Genomic DNA, 17,576 nt, shown 5'->3' with positions numbered 1-17,576 from the left:
TTCACATACACCCTACACCAACAACTCCCCCCCCCCTTTAATCATTTAAGAAAGCTGAAGCTAGAAGAAATTCAGTTATCTTCCCAAATGTACCTTTAGCTATAATATGCAAGTCTGGCTTCGAGTATGAATAATAAGCTAAACACTTGAAAATTAGGATAAAAGGCAAAATAATAGTGCTAAACAAAAACTCGAATGTGTGAAAACTGAAAGACCTTCAGGAAAACTAAGAAAACAAACTTCTTGCTAAATCATCCAAGTCAACTAATCTATAAAGCATGCATCATTTGCTTAAGAAAACCTGAATGTTAAAATATAAACCACATTTACTAGAGATTTAACAGAAAGCATTAATAGCAACTCTCAAAACTTAAATAGCTGATTTAAGTTTTAATATTCATGAGTTTCTAAGTTTTACACAAAATAAAATGTATCATATATGCACTATTCTCTATGCATACTGACACAAACAAAAAATTTCAATAAGAACCGGGTGACTTGATTTCTATCTTTCTGGAGTGTCTGGGGATGGGGGGGTGGGGGGGGGTAGGCCTGGCAATGCTCAAGAGGCAATGCTCAAGAAATTCTCTTAGCTCTGGGCTCAGGGATCACTCCTTCTGGTGCTCAGGGGACCATACGTGGTAACAGGGTTATTAAAAGTAGGGTCAGCTGTCTGCAAGCAAGTGCATTAACCCCTGTACTATCTCTATCCCAATTTCTAGTTTTAACTGTGCGTTAATGTAATGAATTGAATATGTCCACCTAAATTTATAATGTTGAATTCATAACCAAGAACCTCAGAATATAGATTTGGAAATAATTGCAGGTGTAATTAGAATGAAATCACACTGAACTTGAATGGATCCTAATCCACGAGGCTATCTTTATAAAAGGAAAAATTTGGACATAGATACAACACAGAGAAAATACTATGTGAGCATAAATGCAGAGATCAGAATGATTCATTTCTAGATTAAAGAACAAGAGAGATGCCAATAAGTTGCTAAAAGCAACAGAAGAAACTAGCCCTGAGGAAAACTTGATAAGGACTTGTCTAGCCTCTAGCACTGCGAGACAATAAATTTCTGCTATGTAAGCCAGTTAACTGGTGGGTACTTCTTTATGGAAACCCTAACAAAGTAATATTGTTTGTAATGATAAGATTCTGGTTGTTTTCCAACATTCTGAGACCTACGTATCAATATGTATCCTTTTAAAATTTTTCTTTATCAAATATCTTAAATACTTATTATGGGGGGGAATGAGGGGGAGAGGTACGGAGGGTGGTCTGAGGAATGTTTCAGCACCTCCAAGTGAGTCTATGAGCGATCCAGGGCACCTCCCACATATGCCAAATGTGGTTCACAGGATCTGCTGTCTGGGACCTTGAGTGCCATAGTGTGTGCTATCTTTAAGCTCACTTTAGTGGTGTGTATAAGCACCACAACTACAGATATGTGATCACATCATAATGATTCCCAATGGACACTATAAATACAAAGTGCAAAAACACCAGAACTAAAAGAACTGAGAATTCTCAGTGAGCACACACGCCAACACTGCAACAAGATCTGAGATCACTGGGGGGGGGGGGGGGGTGGGGGGGTGTGTGAGTATGTGTCTGTGTGTGTAGGGCAGTGGGGGATATCCCTACCCCAACCTTATCATGGTAACAATGAAGGAAAGGGAAGAGGAAAAATAATATTTATCATCATATTAAAATTACTCAAGTTACAGAGGTAGGGCGTTTGCCTTGCACGCTGCCGACCCGGTTGAGCCAGGTTGGATTACTCCGCCCTCACGGAGAGCCCAGCAAGTTACTAAAGAGTCTCGCTCGCACAGCAAAGCCTGGCAAGCTACCTGTGACGTATTCAATATGCCAAACACAGTAACAACAAGTCTCACAACAGAGACGTTACTGGGCCCCCTCGAGCAAATCGATGAACAATGGGAGGACAGTGCTACACTGAAATAGCTAAAGTGAAAGGTATCTTTGTGTGACCCACTAAATAAACTCTAGTTTTTCACAATATAAATCTTATAGCATAAGACTCTCATTTTCGTTCTTTGTATATTTGTGGTGTGAAGGATCAAACCCAGGGCCTCACACATGCTAGATGCACACTCCATACTGAGCCACAACCTCAAACTGAGTTCCATTTTTTTACTCTTACACGGATAAATGGTCCCAAATAAGACGAATTACCAATTAGAATCTCATTGTTTTAAAAGTGTTGACTATATGGTTCATCACATTTCATACAGTCCAAGAAGTTGATAAAGGTAAACTTCCTGGATTGCTCAATAATCTGTATTTCCTTATATATTATACAATGATTATCATTATAGCACTAGCTCTACTCATCTTTGGCGATATCCAATTTGCTGAACCTCATTCTCATTATAATTTTACTTTATAATTGCACATTTAAAACATTTTAGATCTATTTCTCTTTAAACAATTTCTATTAATTTAATTTTATCTGCATCTTTCAACTTCTCCACTAATTCCAACACAACTACTCAAAACTATTAGTTTTAGGAATGTATTATGGGAGTGCTTTGGAGATATACAGAGGGTAAGGCACTTACTTGCCTTGCACACAGCCAACATGGGACCTAGGCTCAATCCCTGTCACTGTACTATCAGGCCTGATTCTTGAGTTCAGAGTCAGAGTAAGCCCTAAATACTACCAACTGTGGCCCCGGAAAAAAAAAAAAAAAAAAAACAGAAGAAAAACCTAAATATTTTTCACCATTTTTTGTTTTCCTTCTAAACTTATTTTTTATTAGTGAAACACCAAGAAGTACAGTGGTAGACTTATAAACTTTCGTGTTTAGGTTTCAGTTATATAATGATCAAGTACCTATCCCTCCATCAGTGCCCATTCTCTACTGCCAATGATCCTAGCAACCTTCCCAACCTCACACCCCATCCCCCTCCACCCCACCTCCGTGGCAGGGCATTCCCTTTTGCTCACTCTTTCCTTCAGGTTCTTGTTGTTTGCAATAGAGGTATTGAGTGGCCATTGTGTTCGGTCTATAGTCTACTTTCAGCAAACACCTCACATCTCGCATCCTGAGCTAGTCCTACAAACATCCTTTACTTGGTGTTCCCTTCTTTATCTGAGTTGCCCTTTCCCCCAGCATGTGCTGCCAGCTTCCAAACCCTGGAGCAGACCTCTTGGTACTTATCACAACTATTCTTGGGTGTTCGACTCCCATTCTGTTATTTTATATTCACCAGATGAGTACAGTCTTTCTATGTCTGTCCCTCTCTTTCTGGCTCAATTCACTTAGCATGATACATTCCATGCAGAACAACTTGTATGTAAATTTCATGACTTCACCTTTTTTAACAGCTGCAAAGTATTCCATTGTGTAGATGTACCAAAATTTTTCTTTAACAAGTCATCTGTACTTGGGCACTCGGGCTTTTTTCAAATTTTGGCTATTGTGAACAGTACCTCCATGATTGTGCGAGGAACACCAAGAGAGAGATAGCCACAAAAAAAGCCTGTCTTCGAAAACTCAAGCTTATTCGCCAACGTGGTTTGGGACATGCCTCAGGCAATCGCAAGTGAATGTCCGAGCTCACAAAGCAGTGCAGAGATGCGATAAAGGGAAGTCCTCAAAGAGAGAAGAGCAAGTGCTGGTAGATGCGGCAAGAGCTGGGAAAAGCATTCGTAACACCCGCTGTCCTTCGCCAACTAAAAGACCAAGATGATTGCGCTCCGACATCCTGATGGATCTATCACATCCTCCAGAACGACAATGGAGAAGATTATCCATGACTTGTACTCAGATCTCTTCGATAGCCATGTACACCTCCGACATACCAAATTCTGCAGGATGGCTATGTCGTTCCCAATGTTCTCCCTTCCGAAATCCGACACGCCATTTCGTCGGTAAAAAAATGAACAGCACCCGGCCCAGACAAGGTCAGACCTGAACACCTAAAGAACCTGCCATCAGTACTCATCAATACGCTGGCTGGGCTGTTCACACGCTACCTATCTGAATGCAAGGTTCCGTCCCAATGGAAAAAGAGCAGGATTGTACTACTGTACAAGAAGGGAGACATCCACGACATTGGCAACTATCGCCTGATCTGCCTATTGTCTGTCATCTACAAGCTGTTCATTCGAGTCATCCTGAATAGGATTGGCAGAACACTAGATGAAGGACAACCATGCGAGCAAGCTGGGTTCCGCAAAGGATTCAGCACAACTGACCATATCCACACGATAACCAAGCTCATTGAGGTTTCTCGGGAGTTCAAGATGCCACTCTAACATTCATTTATTGAAAGAAGGCCTTTGATTCTGTTGAGACTGAAGCAGTCATTGAAGCCCTAGCCAATCAGGGCCTTCAAACTCAATACATCAGGATCCTCCGTGAACTCTATTACCGATTCACTACCAGGATCTCACCATTCTACAAAGAAGTGATCATCCATGTCAAGAGAGGGGTTCGGCAGGATGATACCATTTCACCAAAACTCTTCAGTGCCACTCATCATGTGACAACTAGAATGGGAAGGAATGGGAGTGAAGATAAGACGGTCGGCACTACACCACCTCCGCTTTGCTGATGACATCGTTCTAATAACACCAAACATTAGCCAAGAGCACAAATGCTGGCCAACTTTGACCATGAGTGTGGAAAGGTCGGACTACAGCTGAATCTCACGAAGACAATGTTTATGAGAAACAGCCTCGTTCCTGATGTTCTATTTGCTCTCAACAGAAAGAACATCTCCGAATGCAATAGTTATGTGTACTAGGTCGAGAAGTCAACATGACAAATGACCTGGCATCTGAGTCGCTCAGGAGGAAGAGAGCAGCTTGGAACGCCTTCAAGAACGTTGAAGAAATAGCTAAGAGGACGAAGAACCTCCAGCTCCGGGCACATCTCTTTGATTCTACTGTTCTTCCTGCATTAACATACGCCTCAGAGACCTGGGCCCTATGAAAATAGGATGAGAACGCTATCTGGGTCTCCCATAGAGGAATCGAAAGAGCTATGCTTGGAGTATCACGTTTCACTCAAATGAGAGAAAGAATCCAGAATTCCGACCTCCATCGATGATTAAGAATCAGGGACACTGTCTCGTTTGCCAAGGCATCAAAAATCAGATGGGCTGGACACGTAACGAGATTTGGAGACGACCGCTGGACTAGAGCCGTTACCGACTGGACTCCACGGGACGCCAGAAGACTTCGTGGCCGCCCACCTACCAGATGGTCAGACTTCTTCGTCAAGACCCTGAACGATTGGTTTGAGGCTCTTCGTGTTCCTAGAACGAACAGATGCCATTGGGCTACACTAGCACGCAACAGGGACAAATCGAGACGTTACTGGTGCCCGCTTGAACAAATCGATGATTAACGGGAAGTCAAGTGGTCAAGTCAAGTGAACAGTGCAGCAATGAACATAGACATACAGATATATCCCGGAGAGGCAAAAAAAGTACATCCCTTCTAAACTTATTAAAATGAAAAGTTGGTAAATGCATTTTCCTATATCCAAACTATAAGAATAGGAATTCCAGGCTTGTAGAAGGCCTCAGGTTCAATTCCTAGCATCTCCACTAAAACCCAAAAAACAGTAGGAATGCCAAAACATTGTATATAAGAAGTCATATGCTTCATATGAAACTGAGAACTAAAGAATTTATTTGCAAAATAACTGCAGAAACAATTCCTAAAACATTATTATTTATCTCCATATCAAAAATTTCTACCTAATTCCCAAGGTATCTTCTAATCCCAATAACTACAAACAACCCCTTTCTTCATCTTACAGAGGAATCAATAGCAGTTTAACGATTAGTTGATGAAATATTTACAGTAATATTTCAAACAAGGTACAAAAGAAGGAACAGAAAAGCAAACTAAATAGAAGACAGTCCAAAAATGAAATTACACACACATACAAATGTGATATATAATAAAGTTAACATTCCAAACCAATAGGGAAAAGTGAATTATTTAAAGGTATTATCAGACATGGTTGGCAATTTGGAACAAAATAAAAAGCTGAATTCCCACATCACTTATTACACTAAAGTAACTTCCACAGGAATCAAAATTCAATATGAATTATATATGAAAAGAGAAGGAAACACCTACCTAAATATAACTACATACAGAAGCTGTAACAGAAAAGGTCAGAAAGAATATGTAAAAAATTAGTATTTTAGTAAGGCTTAGAAAAACATTAAAACAGGGAATGAATACAAAGACAACTTGGAGGAAAATTATTTTTAATAAGTTTTATAAATGGACAATTATCTGTTATAAATAGCACCAAGAAATCAATGAGACAAACAAACAACTGGAAGAGAAAAAAATGTAGACTATAAACATACAAAATCACTCAATCTCATAAATTATAAATGCAATTAAAAATACTAAGATAGCATCTTCAAAGCCAGAGAGATAGCTCAATAGTCATAAGGAGGGCTGAGTTAAATCCCTGAAACCTTATGGTCCCCCAAACATCACTGGAGCAACTCCTGAGCCTGGAGCCAGGAGTTGTAGCCCCTGAGCAGCACTCCCAGGCGTGTCTCAAAAAACAAAACCAAAAAAAAGAAAAAAGCCAAAAACCATTTTAAGCCAGTAATACTTAAAGATATAGGGAAACAGACATCTTCACATACCATTGCTAGAAATGAAGACTGATATTCTTTTGAAAGGACAATTGGCAGCAACTATAAATAAAATATGAAAATACATCTTGCTTCAACATTTGTAAGCAAAGTAAGATATCATCTAACTTCTAAGAACAGAGAACGGGTAAGAAACTGAAGTATAGTACTTCCACATATAGAGAATGTAGCAGTTAATGTTCAAGACATGTTTTATATAAAAGATGCCAGAGATGGTAGAAAGGTTAAAGTACCTGCCTTGCATGCAGCTGACACTGGTTTAATCCCTGGCACTGCATAACTGACTGAGAATTGCAGGCAGCAGTCTCTGAGCAGAGAAGTAGGAGCAGCCTGTGTAACTACTAACCCCCATCCAACTATTCCCCCAAAGTAGAGAAGAAAGCTTAGTATTCATATAAATGCTTTAGTATTCATATAAATCAAAATGAAAGATATAAAACAAATGTTCATATTAGTATACAACTTTTTTGAAGAATAGAAATTTAACATTGGTAATTCAAAAAAAAATTTCCTTTTTCTGTTTTAATTTTTTTTTTTGGGAGGTTGGGGTGGAGGTGGGCCATACCTGGCTGTGTTCAGGGTTTATTCCTAGTTCTGTGCTCAAGGATAACTCCTGGCAGGGCTTGGAGGACCATTCATGGTGCTGGGGGTTGAACTTGGGTTGGCTACGTGCAAAGCAAGCACCATACCTGTTGTACTATCACTCCACCCCCAAATAATGGCTAATTTCTTGAAAGCATGACAAAAATTAAAGAGAAGCATTTACTTTGGTTATTTTTTAGTAAGGGTTACACCTGATGGTGTTGGGGGAGTAGGGTAATAAGGTGTTAGTAATCAAACTGAGGGTATGACACCTGGAAAGCACAGCCTCAGGTAACACACATGGTACCAAGGACCAAACTGGGGTGACTACAGTGCACAGCAATGAGTAGTTCAATGAGTAGTTTCCCTGGCTCCTCACTCCTATCATCCTCATTAGGGTCACGGTCCTCCGTTGTTCATCCTCCATCGTGAGACTTGTTGTTACTGTGTTTGGCATACTGAATACGTCACGGGTAGTTTGCCAGGCTCTGCCGTGCGAGTGAGATACTCTTGGTAGCTTGCCGGGCTCTCCGAGAGGAGTGGAGGATTCATCTTCATATCAACCATCAATTATTTTAAAAGAATATAGCACTAACCCATAATCATCTGACAATATGTAAAGTGGGGGAAGTAAAAAGGATCAAGGAAAGAGACACTTCAAGTCTATAAGGAGTCCACTCTCAGCAGTGCTCAGGCTATGGGTATCTAATCCAGGGCTTTGCATGTGCAAAGCATGTTTTATATCATTTAAGGTATCTCCCTGACCCCCAACATCAAGATTATAAAATATATTTCCATCTACTATTTTATCCTTGACCATAATAATGCTCTATATGGAGAAATAAACCCCAAATACTAAAATAAATACAATTTTAAAATATGACTTAACTACAATAAATATCTGTTAAAAAAATAAAAAGCTTTTATGTTAAAAAATGTTTCACTGAACGTATCCCTAAAAATAAAGAGTAGCAGTTTCTTAACAATTCCTAACAATTCCTGGTTTTCCAACCTAGTTCTCAAGCATGCTTTCAAAATTTTCAAATTCTGAATACACAGGAGGAACAGATATGTAAAAATGATAGAAACGCACAATTCCCAAAACATGTAACAAAGTTATCTAAGATAGATTTAGATATCAATATTGATCCAAGGTAACTTTTTCTTTTACAAGGCTTATGTAGACAAAAATGATCTTTGAATTAGGAAAATCTGATTAAGTTTTAATATACCCATTTTTATCTACAATGACTTACCAACCTCCAAACTTCTCTGAAGCAGAAATGACCTGTCTCAGCAATCCCCCACTCCTTTTAAAATTTAAAATTTAAAATGTCAGGGAAAGTCCATTCTCTACTAGTATGCTAATTCCGGTGTATCAAATACTTCCGAACCCACCAGCTGAATATATGTTTAACAAGTAAACTATTCCCAAACCTATTTATGCCAATTTATTTGTTAAAACTAGTTACTGTGCATTTTAGTAAGCTACTCAAGAATAAGTCTCTCAACATTGTTCAAAGTGTGGTATGTTACATTACCCTTTAGTTGGACAAAATAAGACAAAATCTACTTTATGATTAAGTGTGGAAAACCTCATAACAATTATAGAATACTGTAAATACTATAGGGACAGTGAAAAACAGAATGGCTGCTGACTCTCACTATCACATGGCTTAGCATTAAGACAATGTATTGCTAGTCTAAGAAAGCATAAAAATTCAAAACTTAAAGTATAGTTTCTATAAGCACCTGTCATTTCAGCATCATTATAAAATCAAGAAACTGAAAATAAAGGGAGAGCACTAGGGTCAGGGGCATATGCAAATTATGAACCCGCTCAATCAGACCCTGGTTTGACTTCTGGCACAATATAGCTGGGTATAGCTCAATAAGCTCTCAAAAACTGCTGGATAGTCCTGGTGATCCCTGATACTGCAGCACTCAGGAAGCACAACATTCTCAGGTCCTCACATTTAACCACAGACAAGGCCTGGGACCCCCTGAAAACATTGGGATAGTCCTTCACCACAAAAAGAAACTACAAGTCAAACCATTGTTACATCAGGAATCATTTGTTTAGGAATTTATGCAAATTTTTAGGTAATGGTTGTCACTGAAACTCTATTTTATGTCATATCATCTACAAAATTAAAAGAAATGAGAATGATTTGTTTTTAAATAGTAGGCTCTGTCCCAGTTTTTGATTTAAAAAAAAAAAAAAAGGATCCCTCCTAGAATTTGTGGGGTCTGGAGAGTAATGTACATACTTAAGCTATGATTAGGAAAATTACGTTATTGACAAATGCTATAAGTTATCATTCCAGTTCATAACTTCAGGATGGTATTATTCTGAAAAAACATTCCCAACCCCGAGTGGCAAAGCCTAAACAGGTGATTTTATGTTCTTGATTAAAGAGGACCATGGATGTTAAGAAATGCAGTAAGAAATACAAAATTAAAATCTAGGAGAAAAAAAATTAAGGTGAAGTTGGCAAATAAGTATTTCTAAGTTAAAACTTTTATACTAGTATAAAAATATACTATTTTACTAGAGAACTTAACATCTTTTTCTGTTAATATCTTTATCCTTCTAGCATTTTTCTTCCCTGAAGTTCAATTTTAAGGGTATGTTATGCAAACAGTATCGATGCTATAGTACTTTATATTATATGTGTGTGTATGTGTATAGTATACTATAGGCAATATACTATACAAAGTATATGTCAATATATACTCTAAAATAAACTCTGTGGAAAAAAATTAGTATGATTTTTTAAATTTTTTAAAATTTTTTATCAAAGCAAGAATAATTTTTGAAAAATTGGCTTATCTCCTCAGTCATGGTCCAGAAAATTCTGAGAAGCTGTAGAAATATACAGGTGCACACTTGAGGTCCAGATTCATCTCCCAGAGTGTGGAAAAGGACTATACACCTTGGAGCAGAGCCCTGTGTGCCTTCTGGACAGTGCCCAGGGGGAGGGACCTCGTGGGGTACCCACATTGGAAAGAAAAAAAGCTTTATTTTGCTTACAAGTGTTATCCCAAATGCATAGAACAAATTCTTGGTGTATAGGTGATGCATAATAAATATCTGTTCAATGAAGAGAAATAAGAACTTACCGTGATGACAGCCTTGCTAAGACAGATGGAACCTCTACAGCCATACTCTGTCTCATCTTCAGATTTGTAGTAACTCAAAGTATTATTTTTCAAAACTACCCAACGATCCTGCCACCCATGAATGTAGTTTGTCCACTGGAGGTGAAAAAGAGACGGGAGAGAAAAGGGAAAAAGAAATCAGTATTTCAGAAATCCAAACTTTATAAAATGACAGTCTAATTTTAAAGCCAGAATGTTAAAAAAAAAAAAACTCTAACAACTATAAACATTAAAAATATAAAAACCAATAATCCGATGTTTTTCTAAATTATATAGTTATTTTCCATACTTTTTCAAAGGTGTAAGATAATAAAATACTATTTTCTTCTGACATCTGAATTTAGTTTAAAGCTCTCCTTCTTTTACCCTCCCCTGCTCACCACGCATGCCATTTTAAAAATTGTTTTAGTCCCTCCCTTATTTAACAGATTAAAATATGGTATTAGTTATATAGTTTCTCATTCGTCTATACCAAATACTGTACAAACACAATCATGGGCTGTATTGTACTTTCCCTAGTAGTTATTTTTATATGAAAATTTATGATGTTCACAACTACATCTAAGTAAAAATACTAGATGCATTTTTAGTGAGTACAGATGTACAAGGCAAAAAAATACTAGATTATCAATATTTATTTAGGTTTGTTTTTCATTTGTTTTAGGGTCACAATCAGCAGTGCTCAGGGAACCGAATGGGGTACCAGAGATCAAACCCAGTTGGTCAAGTGCAAGGCATATATTGATAATCAGTCCCTAGATCACCAACATTTAGGAAGTGTATGTCAATTTTTTATTTTCTCCATAGAATTCAATGTTACAAATTTGAAGTTAATCTTTCCAAGTTCCTCTAAAGATCAAACCTGACTTACTATACAAACATAAAACCGGTTTTAAAAAATGTATTTGGATGATGTTTCTATATCCATAAAATGTTTTTGAGTTACTCAAGCCTTTTTGCATACTAAAGATCAAAATCAATAAACCTGCAAAGGCAGAAATGTAACCTCGATGGGAGTTCTTGATTATGCTTATTTTTATGCTCTAGGAGTTTAAGTATCTGCCAAAAGCTAAATGGATTTTTAAAAATATACTGCTTTGGCTTGGTCTCTTTATCCATTGAGAAATCTTTCCTTTCCAAATCTCGAATTCAGCATGTTTGCAATGGTTCTGCTCTGAGACCCATCATTACAATCCCTCCCAGAGAGCTCTTCCTAATCATTATTTCCTTATTTCTAACTTCCCATGTCTTACCACCACAGAGACACAGATTTGAAATGATGATTATGTACAAAATGGAATGCACAGGTCTGAGGATGTACCTTACATACAGGACTTGCCTTACATATACGAGGTAGTCTAGATCCAATCTCTGGCATTATAAAAAAGAACAAATCCCAAAACCAGAAACTGAACTCACCTTCCCACTTGAATTATGCTGCTATTTCTGCAGTCATTTATACTCAAAACCTGGCAAAATTGTATTATATGAAGAGAAGAAAGATACAGGATCAGAGACTTCATTATCTCCAGTGATGTTTTGACTAGATATTTAGCTTTTCTGAATTTCAGCTTGCCGGTTATTTGAATGACTGAATACAACACAATTATGACTATGCCCTACCATACTCATACAAAATCCCCGATACCTTTCTGCTCCTTCAGTCTTTACAGATCACCACTTCTATTCATACTTCCTTATTATTTACTACTTAGGCATACTTGCTTATCTTGCATATTAATCTTATAGAATATCCAGCTCCAAAACCAACACGTACAACTTCATATTGTCTATACTGCAAACTGTTTAGACTGGCATGGCTTAATCCTACTTCGCTTCCAATTACCACCCTTCCAAAAGCTTGTGACCATGTGACTGTGGTCAAGTTACTTATCCATTCTGTGTTTGTTTCTTTGTCAAACTTTACCTCCTAGTCATTGAGATTAAACAAGGATAGCCTTAGAGCACTGCCAGGCACATATTATTTTCTAAGTTGGAGGCAGAATTACACATAGTAAATGAAGCTTAACCTTCTGCATAGTTCACTAGATAGAATGGACACCTTTCACAGTAACTGGAGGGAACACCAATAATTGTGTGCCCATGATTTTACATTATTTTCTAATAAAAAAAAAACCTAACAAATGATGACACCTTAGCACTGCACTGTAGCACTATCCTCCTGTTGTTCATCGATTTGCTCGAGTGGGCACCAGTAATGTCTCCATTGTGAGACTTGTTACTGTTTTTGGCATATCGAATACGTCAGGATTAGCTTGTCAGGCTTTGCCATGCGAGTGCTGTACTCTCTGTAGCTTGCCGGGCTCTTCAAGAGGGGCAGAGGAATCGAACCGGAGGGTCCGCCCAGGTCGGCTTCATGCAAGGCAGTGCAAGGCAAGTGCCCCACCTGCTGCACTATTGCTCCAGCCCGAGGACACCTTAAAATCTGTTAAGTCAAGTGGTTTTCAAGCGCAGATCCATGGACTGGTACCAGTCTGCAGATATAGCCAGGTTAAAAACAACTGGCCCATAGCTTGGTTTTAACTGCTGGACAACGGACAGGTGCTGATCCACAGATAAATAAGATTAAAGAACACAGCATTAGTCAATGCCAGCTACTATTATCACACCTGGAAAGCAGATGTTTGTTTTTCTCTACCTTCAGAAAGTTCCTTCATTTTTTCCCATTTAACAAATAGAGGAAAGGCAATACTTAAGACACTGTGAGAGTAATCAGAGTCCTACCCTAAGTCCAGCAAGCATAAACCCAAGGGGGTGGGGGGCGGGGAGGAAATACATTTGGGAAATGGGATTGCAAAGGATGTGTTTGGGAGGGGAAGCTTGAGACAATGGTGGAAGGAAGCAGACAGCTGGTAAAGGTTATAGTGTTGGAACATTGTATGAAATCATTAACAGTATAAGAAAGAAAGAGTGAGAGAGAGGAAGGGGGAGAGAGAGAAAGGAAGGAGGAAAGAGAGGGAGGGAGGGAGGGAGGAAGAGAGAGGAGGAGAGAGAGTGAGAGAGAGCGAGAGCGAGAGCGAGTCAGAAGCAAGATGAAAATAAAATGCAACTGAGAATTCAAGGGGAGGATCTAGAATGACTGGACAAATAAAAAGCTTCATGGAAAGAATAGTATTTGAGATGGATTCTAAAGATGGATAGAATTTCAGTCAACAGAACCAGAGAGATATGAAGGAGGCCTGGGTTCACTCTTTGGCACAAGGTCCCCTGGTCACTACCAGGAATAACCCCTAACCACTGCCAGGTGTGGCTCAAACACAAAAAATTTCACTCAACAGATATATATCAAGAAATAAAAGATAAAACAAACAGACATCAAGAAATAAAACCCGGCAGAGAGACAGTACAGCTGGAAAGGCACTTGCCTTGACAAGGCTGACCCAGGTTTGATCCCTGGCATCCTATATGGTCCCTAGAGCCCTGCCAGGAGTGATCCCTGAACACAGAGCCAGGAGTGAGCCCTGGGTGTGGTCCAAAAACAAACAAAAGAAAATACAAGAGAAAGTAAATCATAAAGGAATAGGAATGGGATGGAACTTTGAAAATGCTGGATGACTCATTTTACCTAGGCTTAGTTGCTCCCAAGTCATACCAAAACATCAATCTTGGGACCAGTAGGGTATGTGTCTTGCAGATGGCAGGCCTAGGTTTAATCCCCAGCATCCCATACGATCCCCTGAGCACTGCCAGGAGTAATTCCTGAGCACAGAATCAGGAGTAACTCTTGAGCACGACCAGGTGTGGCCTCTCTACCCCCTCCAAAACAAACAAACAAACAAAAAAACCCAACATGAATATTTACCTATTCATAATCCACCCTGATAACTGTTATAACCATCTAGAATTATGGTCTATCCAGTATTTTTAGAATATACATGTTGAAGAAGTGAGTCTATATAAAAAAGGTATATTTCCTTCACAGAATTTCCCTGTATTTTGAATTTCCACACAGAAAAAAATTCTACTGGAATGTTTTATTTCAAACACAATTTACCTCTCTTCCCATTCTAAATTCACTCCATTTTAGAGGGATAGAAACAAATTAGTATTGACTTATCTATATTATGTAATGAAGCAAAAGAATAGATATTGAGTTCTAAATCTTGCTTAAAATACCAGATGACTACATAGGGATATATACATATGTACATACAAATACATATATGCAAACATGCAAATTAAAATTTATGGGGCCAGACTGATAGTACATTGTGCAGGGCATTTGCCTTGCACGTGGCCTATCTGCATAAGATCCCTCGCACCCCATATTGTCCCCCAAGCCTTCCAGGAGAGATCCCTGAGCAGAGTCAGAAGTAAGCCCTAAGCACCTCAGAGTACGACCCCCAAAGCAAAAAATAATATCTAATTAAACATGATACTATATTTATTCAATATAGTATTCAATATGTGTTCACTATTGAATAAGCGTCCAGGAAACATGTATAACCACTGATAAATTTCTAGGAAATTTCCCTAACAGTTAATAAGAATACCCATATTTCTGTTGATTCTATGTATGCACCAACTTTCTAACTGTTTATATGCATTTAAATATCAAGAAGATTACTATTTTCTGTCAGACCTATTACAATTTCTACCATTACAAATACAGTGACTACTCAGAGCACTGGTGACAATCCACAAAACTCGCCAAAAAACTGATGACCAGTAGGTCAAAAAGTCCAGCTTGCCCTGTAAAATACTTAAGATCATTACACTACCAATTTGGAAATTCTTCTCATCTAATGAGAAAAGTGATTAAGCTCATCAGAATCACCAAGAAGAAAATTTCATAAAAATACACTTGAAAATGTATACTTATTACACAATATGTTCAATACAGATTCCTAAATTACAAGAGCCATTCAATCTAAATAAACCCTTGGGAGCTTCACTTTACTGAAAACCTCTCATTGAAATTCCAATAATGATTACAATATCTGCACACCATGACTTTGTTATGCAAATAATTAAAATTTTGCCAGCATTAGTTCTGACACACTACTGTCTTTCCTAGATTCTCACTAGCCTTTAAAAGAAAAAAATCATAGAAGCCTAACAAGAAGTGAGTCCACTAACAATGTCCAAACGTTTAGCCAATGTATACTAGAAGCAGGGCGATTACTTAATAGCACATGATCACGTATCTTATGACCAGCTTGTTGAGGGACTGGCCCAAGCTCCCCTTTTCCAACTGCCAGCTCCAGTCATCACTAAAAGTTTAAAAGGAAAGAAGGAAGTAAAAAAAAAGGCAAAGTGAACTTTTCGTAGCAAAAGACCCTAAAAACCACCAGCAACCCCCTGCCCCAACCATGTATGACAGCAAAAAATAATAAAAAAAAAAAAAATTTCTCTCTTTAAAAAGGCCTTACAGACCAACCTTTTGAAAATTCGAAAAATCACTCCCCTCCACCCCCCAAAAAAGGTAAGATCTTTTTACCCCCTTCCCAACCTCTGGCTGCAAGAACACTTTAAACAACGCTCTGCTTGGATTCACAGTCGATTGTGACATGTTCCCAATTACTATGGCTATTTCTTGCGCCGATCACATGCTCATTCAGCAGCTCTGCTCGGAGCTGGGCAAGGGATAAGAGGACAAGTAGCAAAGTCCTCCTCAGTCCCGTCTCGCTCCCTCTCACCTGACACCGGGGCGGAACTCCGGCTCCGACTCCAGCCCTCGGCCCCGAGTGGGTCGGGGCACGGGCCTCGGGTCGCCCCCTCTCCCCGCCCCCCACCCCGCAAACTCCGTTCCGCGTCGCCCAACTCACCGCGCCTAGGTCCCCTCGGCACCGCTCCCATTCTTAGCCTGGACACTGCCCCTGCCCAACCCGGATTCCGACACCCGGGACAGCTGCGGCCGCTGCCCGTCCCGCTCCCAAACCGGATCCCCGGCCCGGGACAGCGTTTTCCCGGGTGCCGGGCCGCCTCGGGGCGGGTCGCGAAGCCGGAGGGAATCGGGGGTCGGGGGTCGGGGGCGGGCAGGCCCCCGCTCTCGTCCCCCACCCCCACCCCGGGTCGGGGCGCCCCGATCCCCCCGCGCAGCCCCCGGCGCCGCCCGCCCGGCCCCACCCCACGCCCCACAGCCCCGAGCGGCGCGCGGCAGGTGAGTCCCGGGCCCCGCGGGGCGGCTCACCTTGCTCAGAACCCCACAGCGCTCCACAGGCGGCCCCGACTCCGTCTCGGGATCCTCCTCGGAGCCCGACGAGTTCCAGCTCTGGTTGTCCGACATGGAGGCGCGGCCGCCGAGCAGGACAGCGGCCCCCGCTCCCTGAGCTGCGCCGGACGTGGCTCCCGGTCCCCGGGGTGAAGGGGCTGGCGAGAGCCGGGAGAGGACGCGCGCTCGCTCCGGGCCGCCGGGCAGCTGGAGCAGGCAGGGCGCGCGCCCGCCGCGCTGAGGCTGAGGCGGCTGAGGCTGAGGCTGAGGCTGAGGCTGAGGCAGCGGCTGCGGCTGTTGCTGCTGCTGCTGCCGCCGCCGCCGCCGCCGCGCCTGACACCGAGCGGAGCGGGGAAGGAGGACGAGCGGCGAAGCGAGCCTGCCCTGCCAGCCGTCAGCCGCCGCCGTCGCCGGGACCCCCGCGCTGCGCCCGGCGCCGCCAGCCGGACTCGGCCCGCTCGGTGACAGTCTCCGAGGGGAAAGAGGAAGGGAAGAGAAAATCCAGCTGCAAAGCTCCCCTCACACCTCCGCTACCGCCGCCATCTTCCTGCCGGGCCCACTATTTACCCTCCCCTCCCCTCCCCTCTCTCCTCCCCTCCGTCCTCCCATTCTCCCTCCGCTCCCCGCCCCGTCTCCCTCCCGGCGTCTGACGCAGCACGCCCAGGGCCCGCCGCGCCCCGCCCGCACCGCACCTCGGGACCTCGCGGGTGACGCCGGGTGGAAACGTGGGAGGAGCCGAGGAAGGGGCGGGCGGGAGGGGGAAGTCGCCGTGTTGCATCCTGGGAAGGGCGCGGGGCCGGCTCCGCGCGCCGCGCTGCCTCCTGGGAGTTGTAGTCGAGCTCCGGGAGCCGCCGGTGAGTGACCCGCGCGGGGAAAGCTGGGCGCCCGGGGTACCCTCCGGCCGTGGGTGGGCTTCGTCTGACAGTCGCGTGGCCGCTCCCCGGGGCTGCGCTTCCAGGCCCTCCGGCGTGTTTGTGACGATTC

General features: G+C 41.6%; 1 protein-coding gene and 1 non-coding gene across 3 annotated transcripts in view; both read right to left on the bottom strand.

Moving 5' to 3' along the window:
• CERT1 (ceramide transporter 1) overlaps window positions 1–17,106 on the bottom strand; it is a 99,741-nt gene extending 82,635 nt beyond the window's left edge. Inside the window, exons 1-2 of one of the 2 annotated variants that reach the window (XM_056112650.1) lie at window positions 16,572–17,106; window positions 10,379–10,513 (exon numbers count right to left, since the gene is read on the bottom strand). In XM_056112650.1, coding sequence (XP_055968625.1) covers window positions 10,379–10,513; window positions 16,572–16,667 — 231 coding nt within the window. In that variant the 5' untranslated portion in view covers window positions 16,668–17,106. The remainder of the gene's footprint in view (window positions 1–10,378; window positions 10,514–16,571) is intronic. The other variant, XM_056112649.1, reaches the window with a different exon arrangement.
• LOC130021854 (small nucleolar RNA SNORA73 family) lies at window positions 10,067–10,262 on the bottom strand. The gene has a single exon (XR_008792207.1). It is a non-coding gene; the product is annotated as a small nucleolar RNA SNORA73 family (small nucleolar RNA).
• Window positions 17,107–17,576: the final 470 nt, after the last annotated feature.

The sequence above is a fragment of the Sorex fumeus genome, unplaced genomic scaffold (assembly GCF_029834395.1).
Source record: "Sorex fumeus unplaced genomic scaffold, SorFum_2.1 ptg000018l, whole genome shotgun sequence".
NCBI classification, from domain to species: Eukaryota; Metazoa; Chordata; class Mammalia; order Eulipotyphla; family Soricidae; genus Sorex; species Sorex fumeus.
The sequence above is the reverse complement of the archived record's forward strand: the minus strand, read 5'-3'. Positions and strand labels throughout refer to the sequence as shown.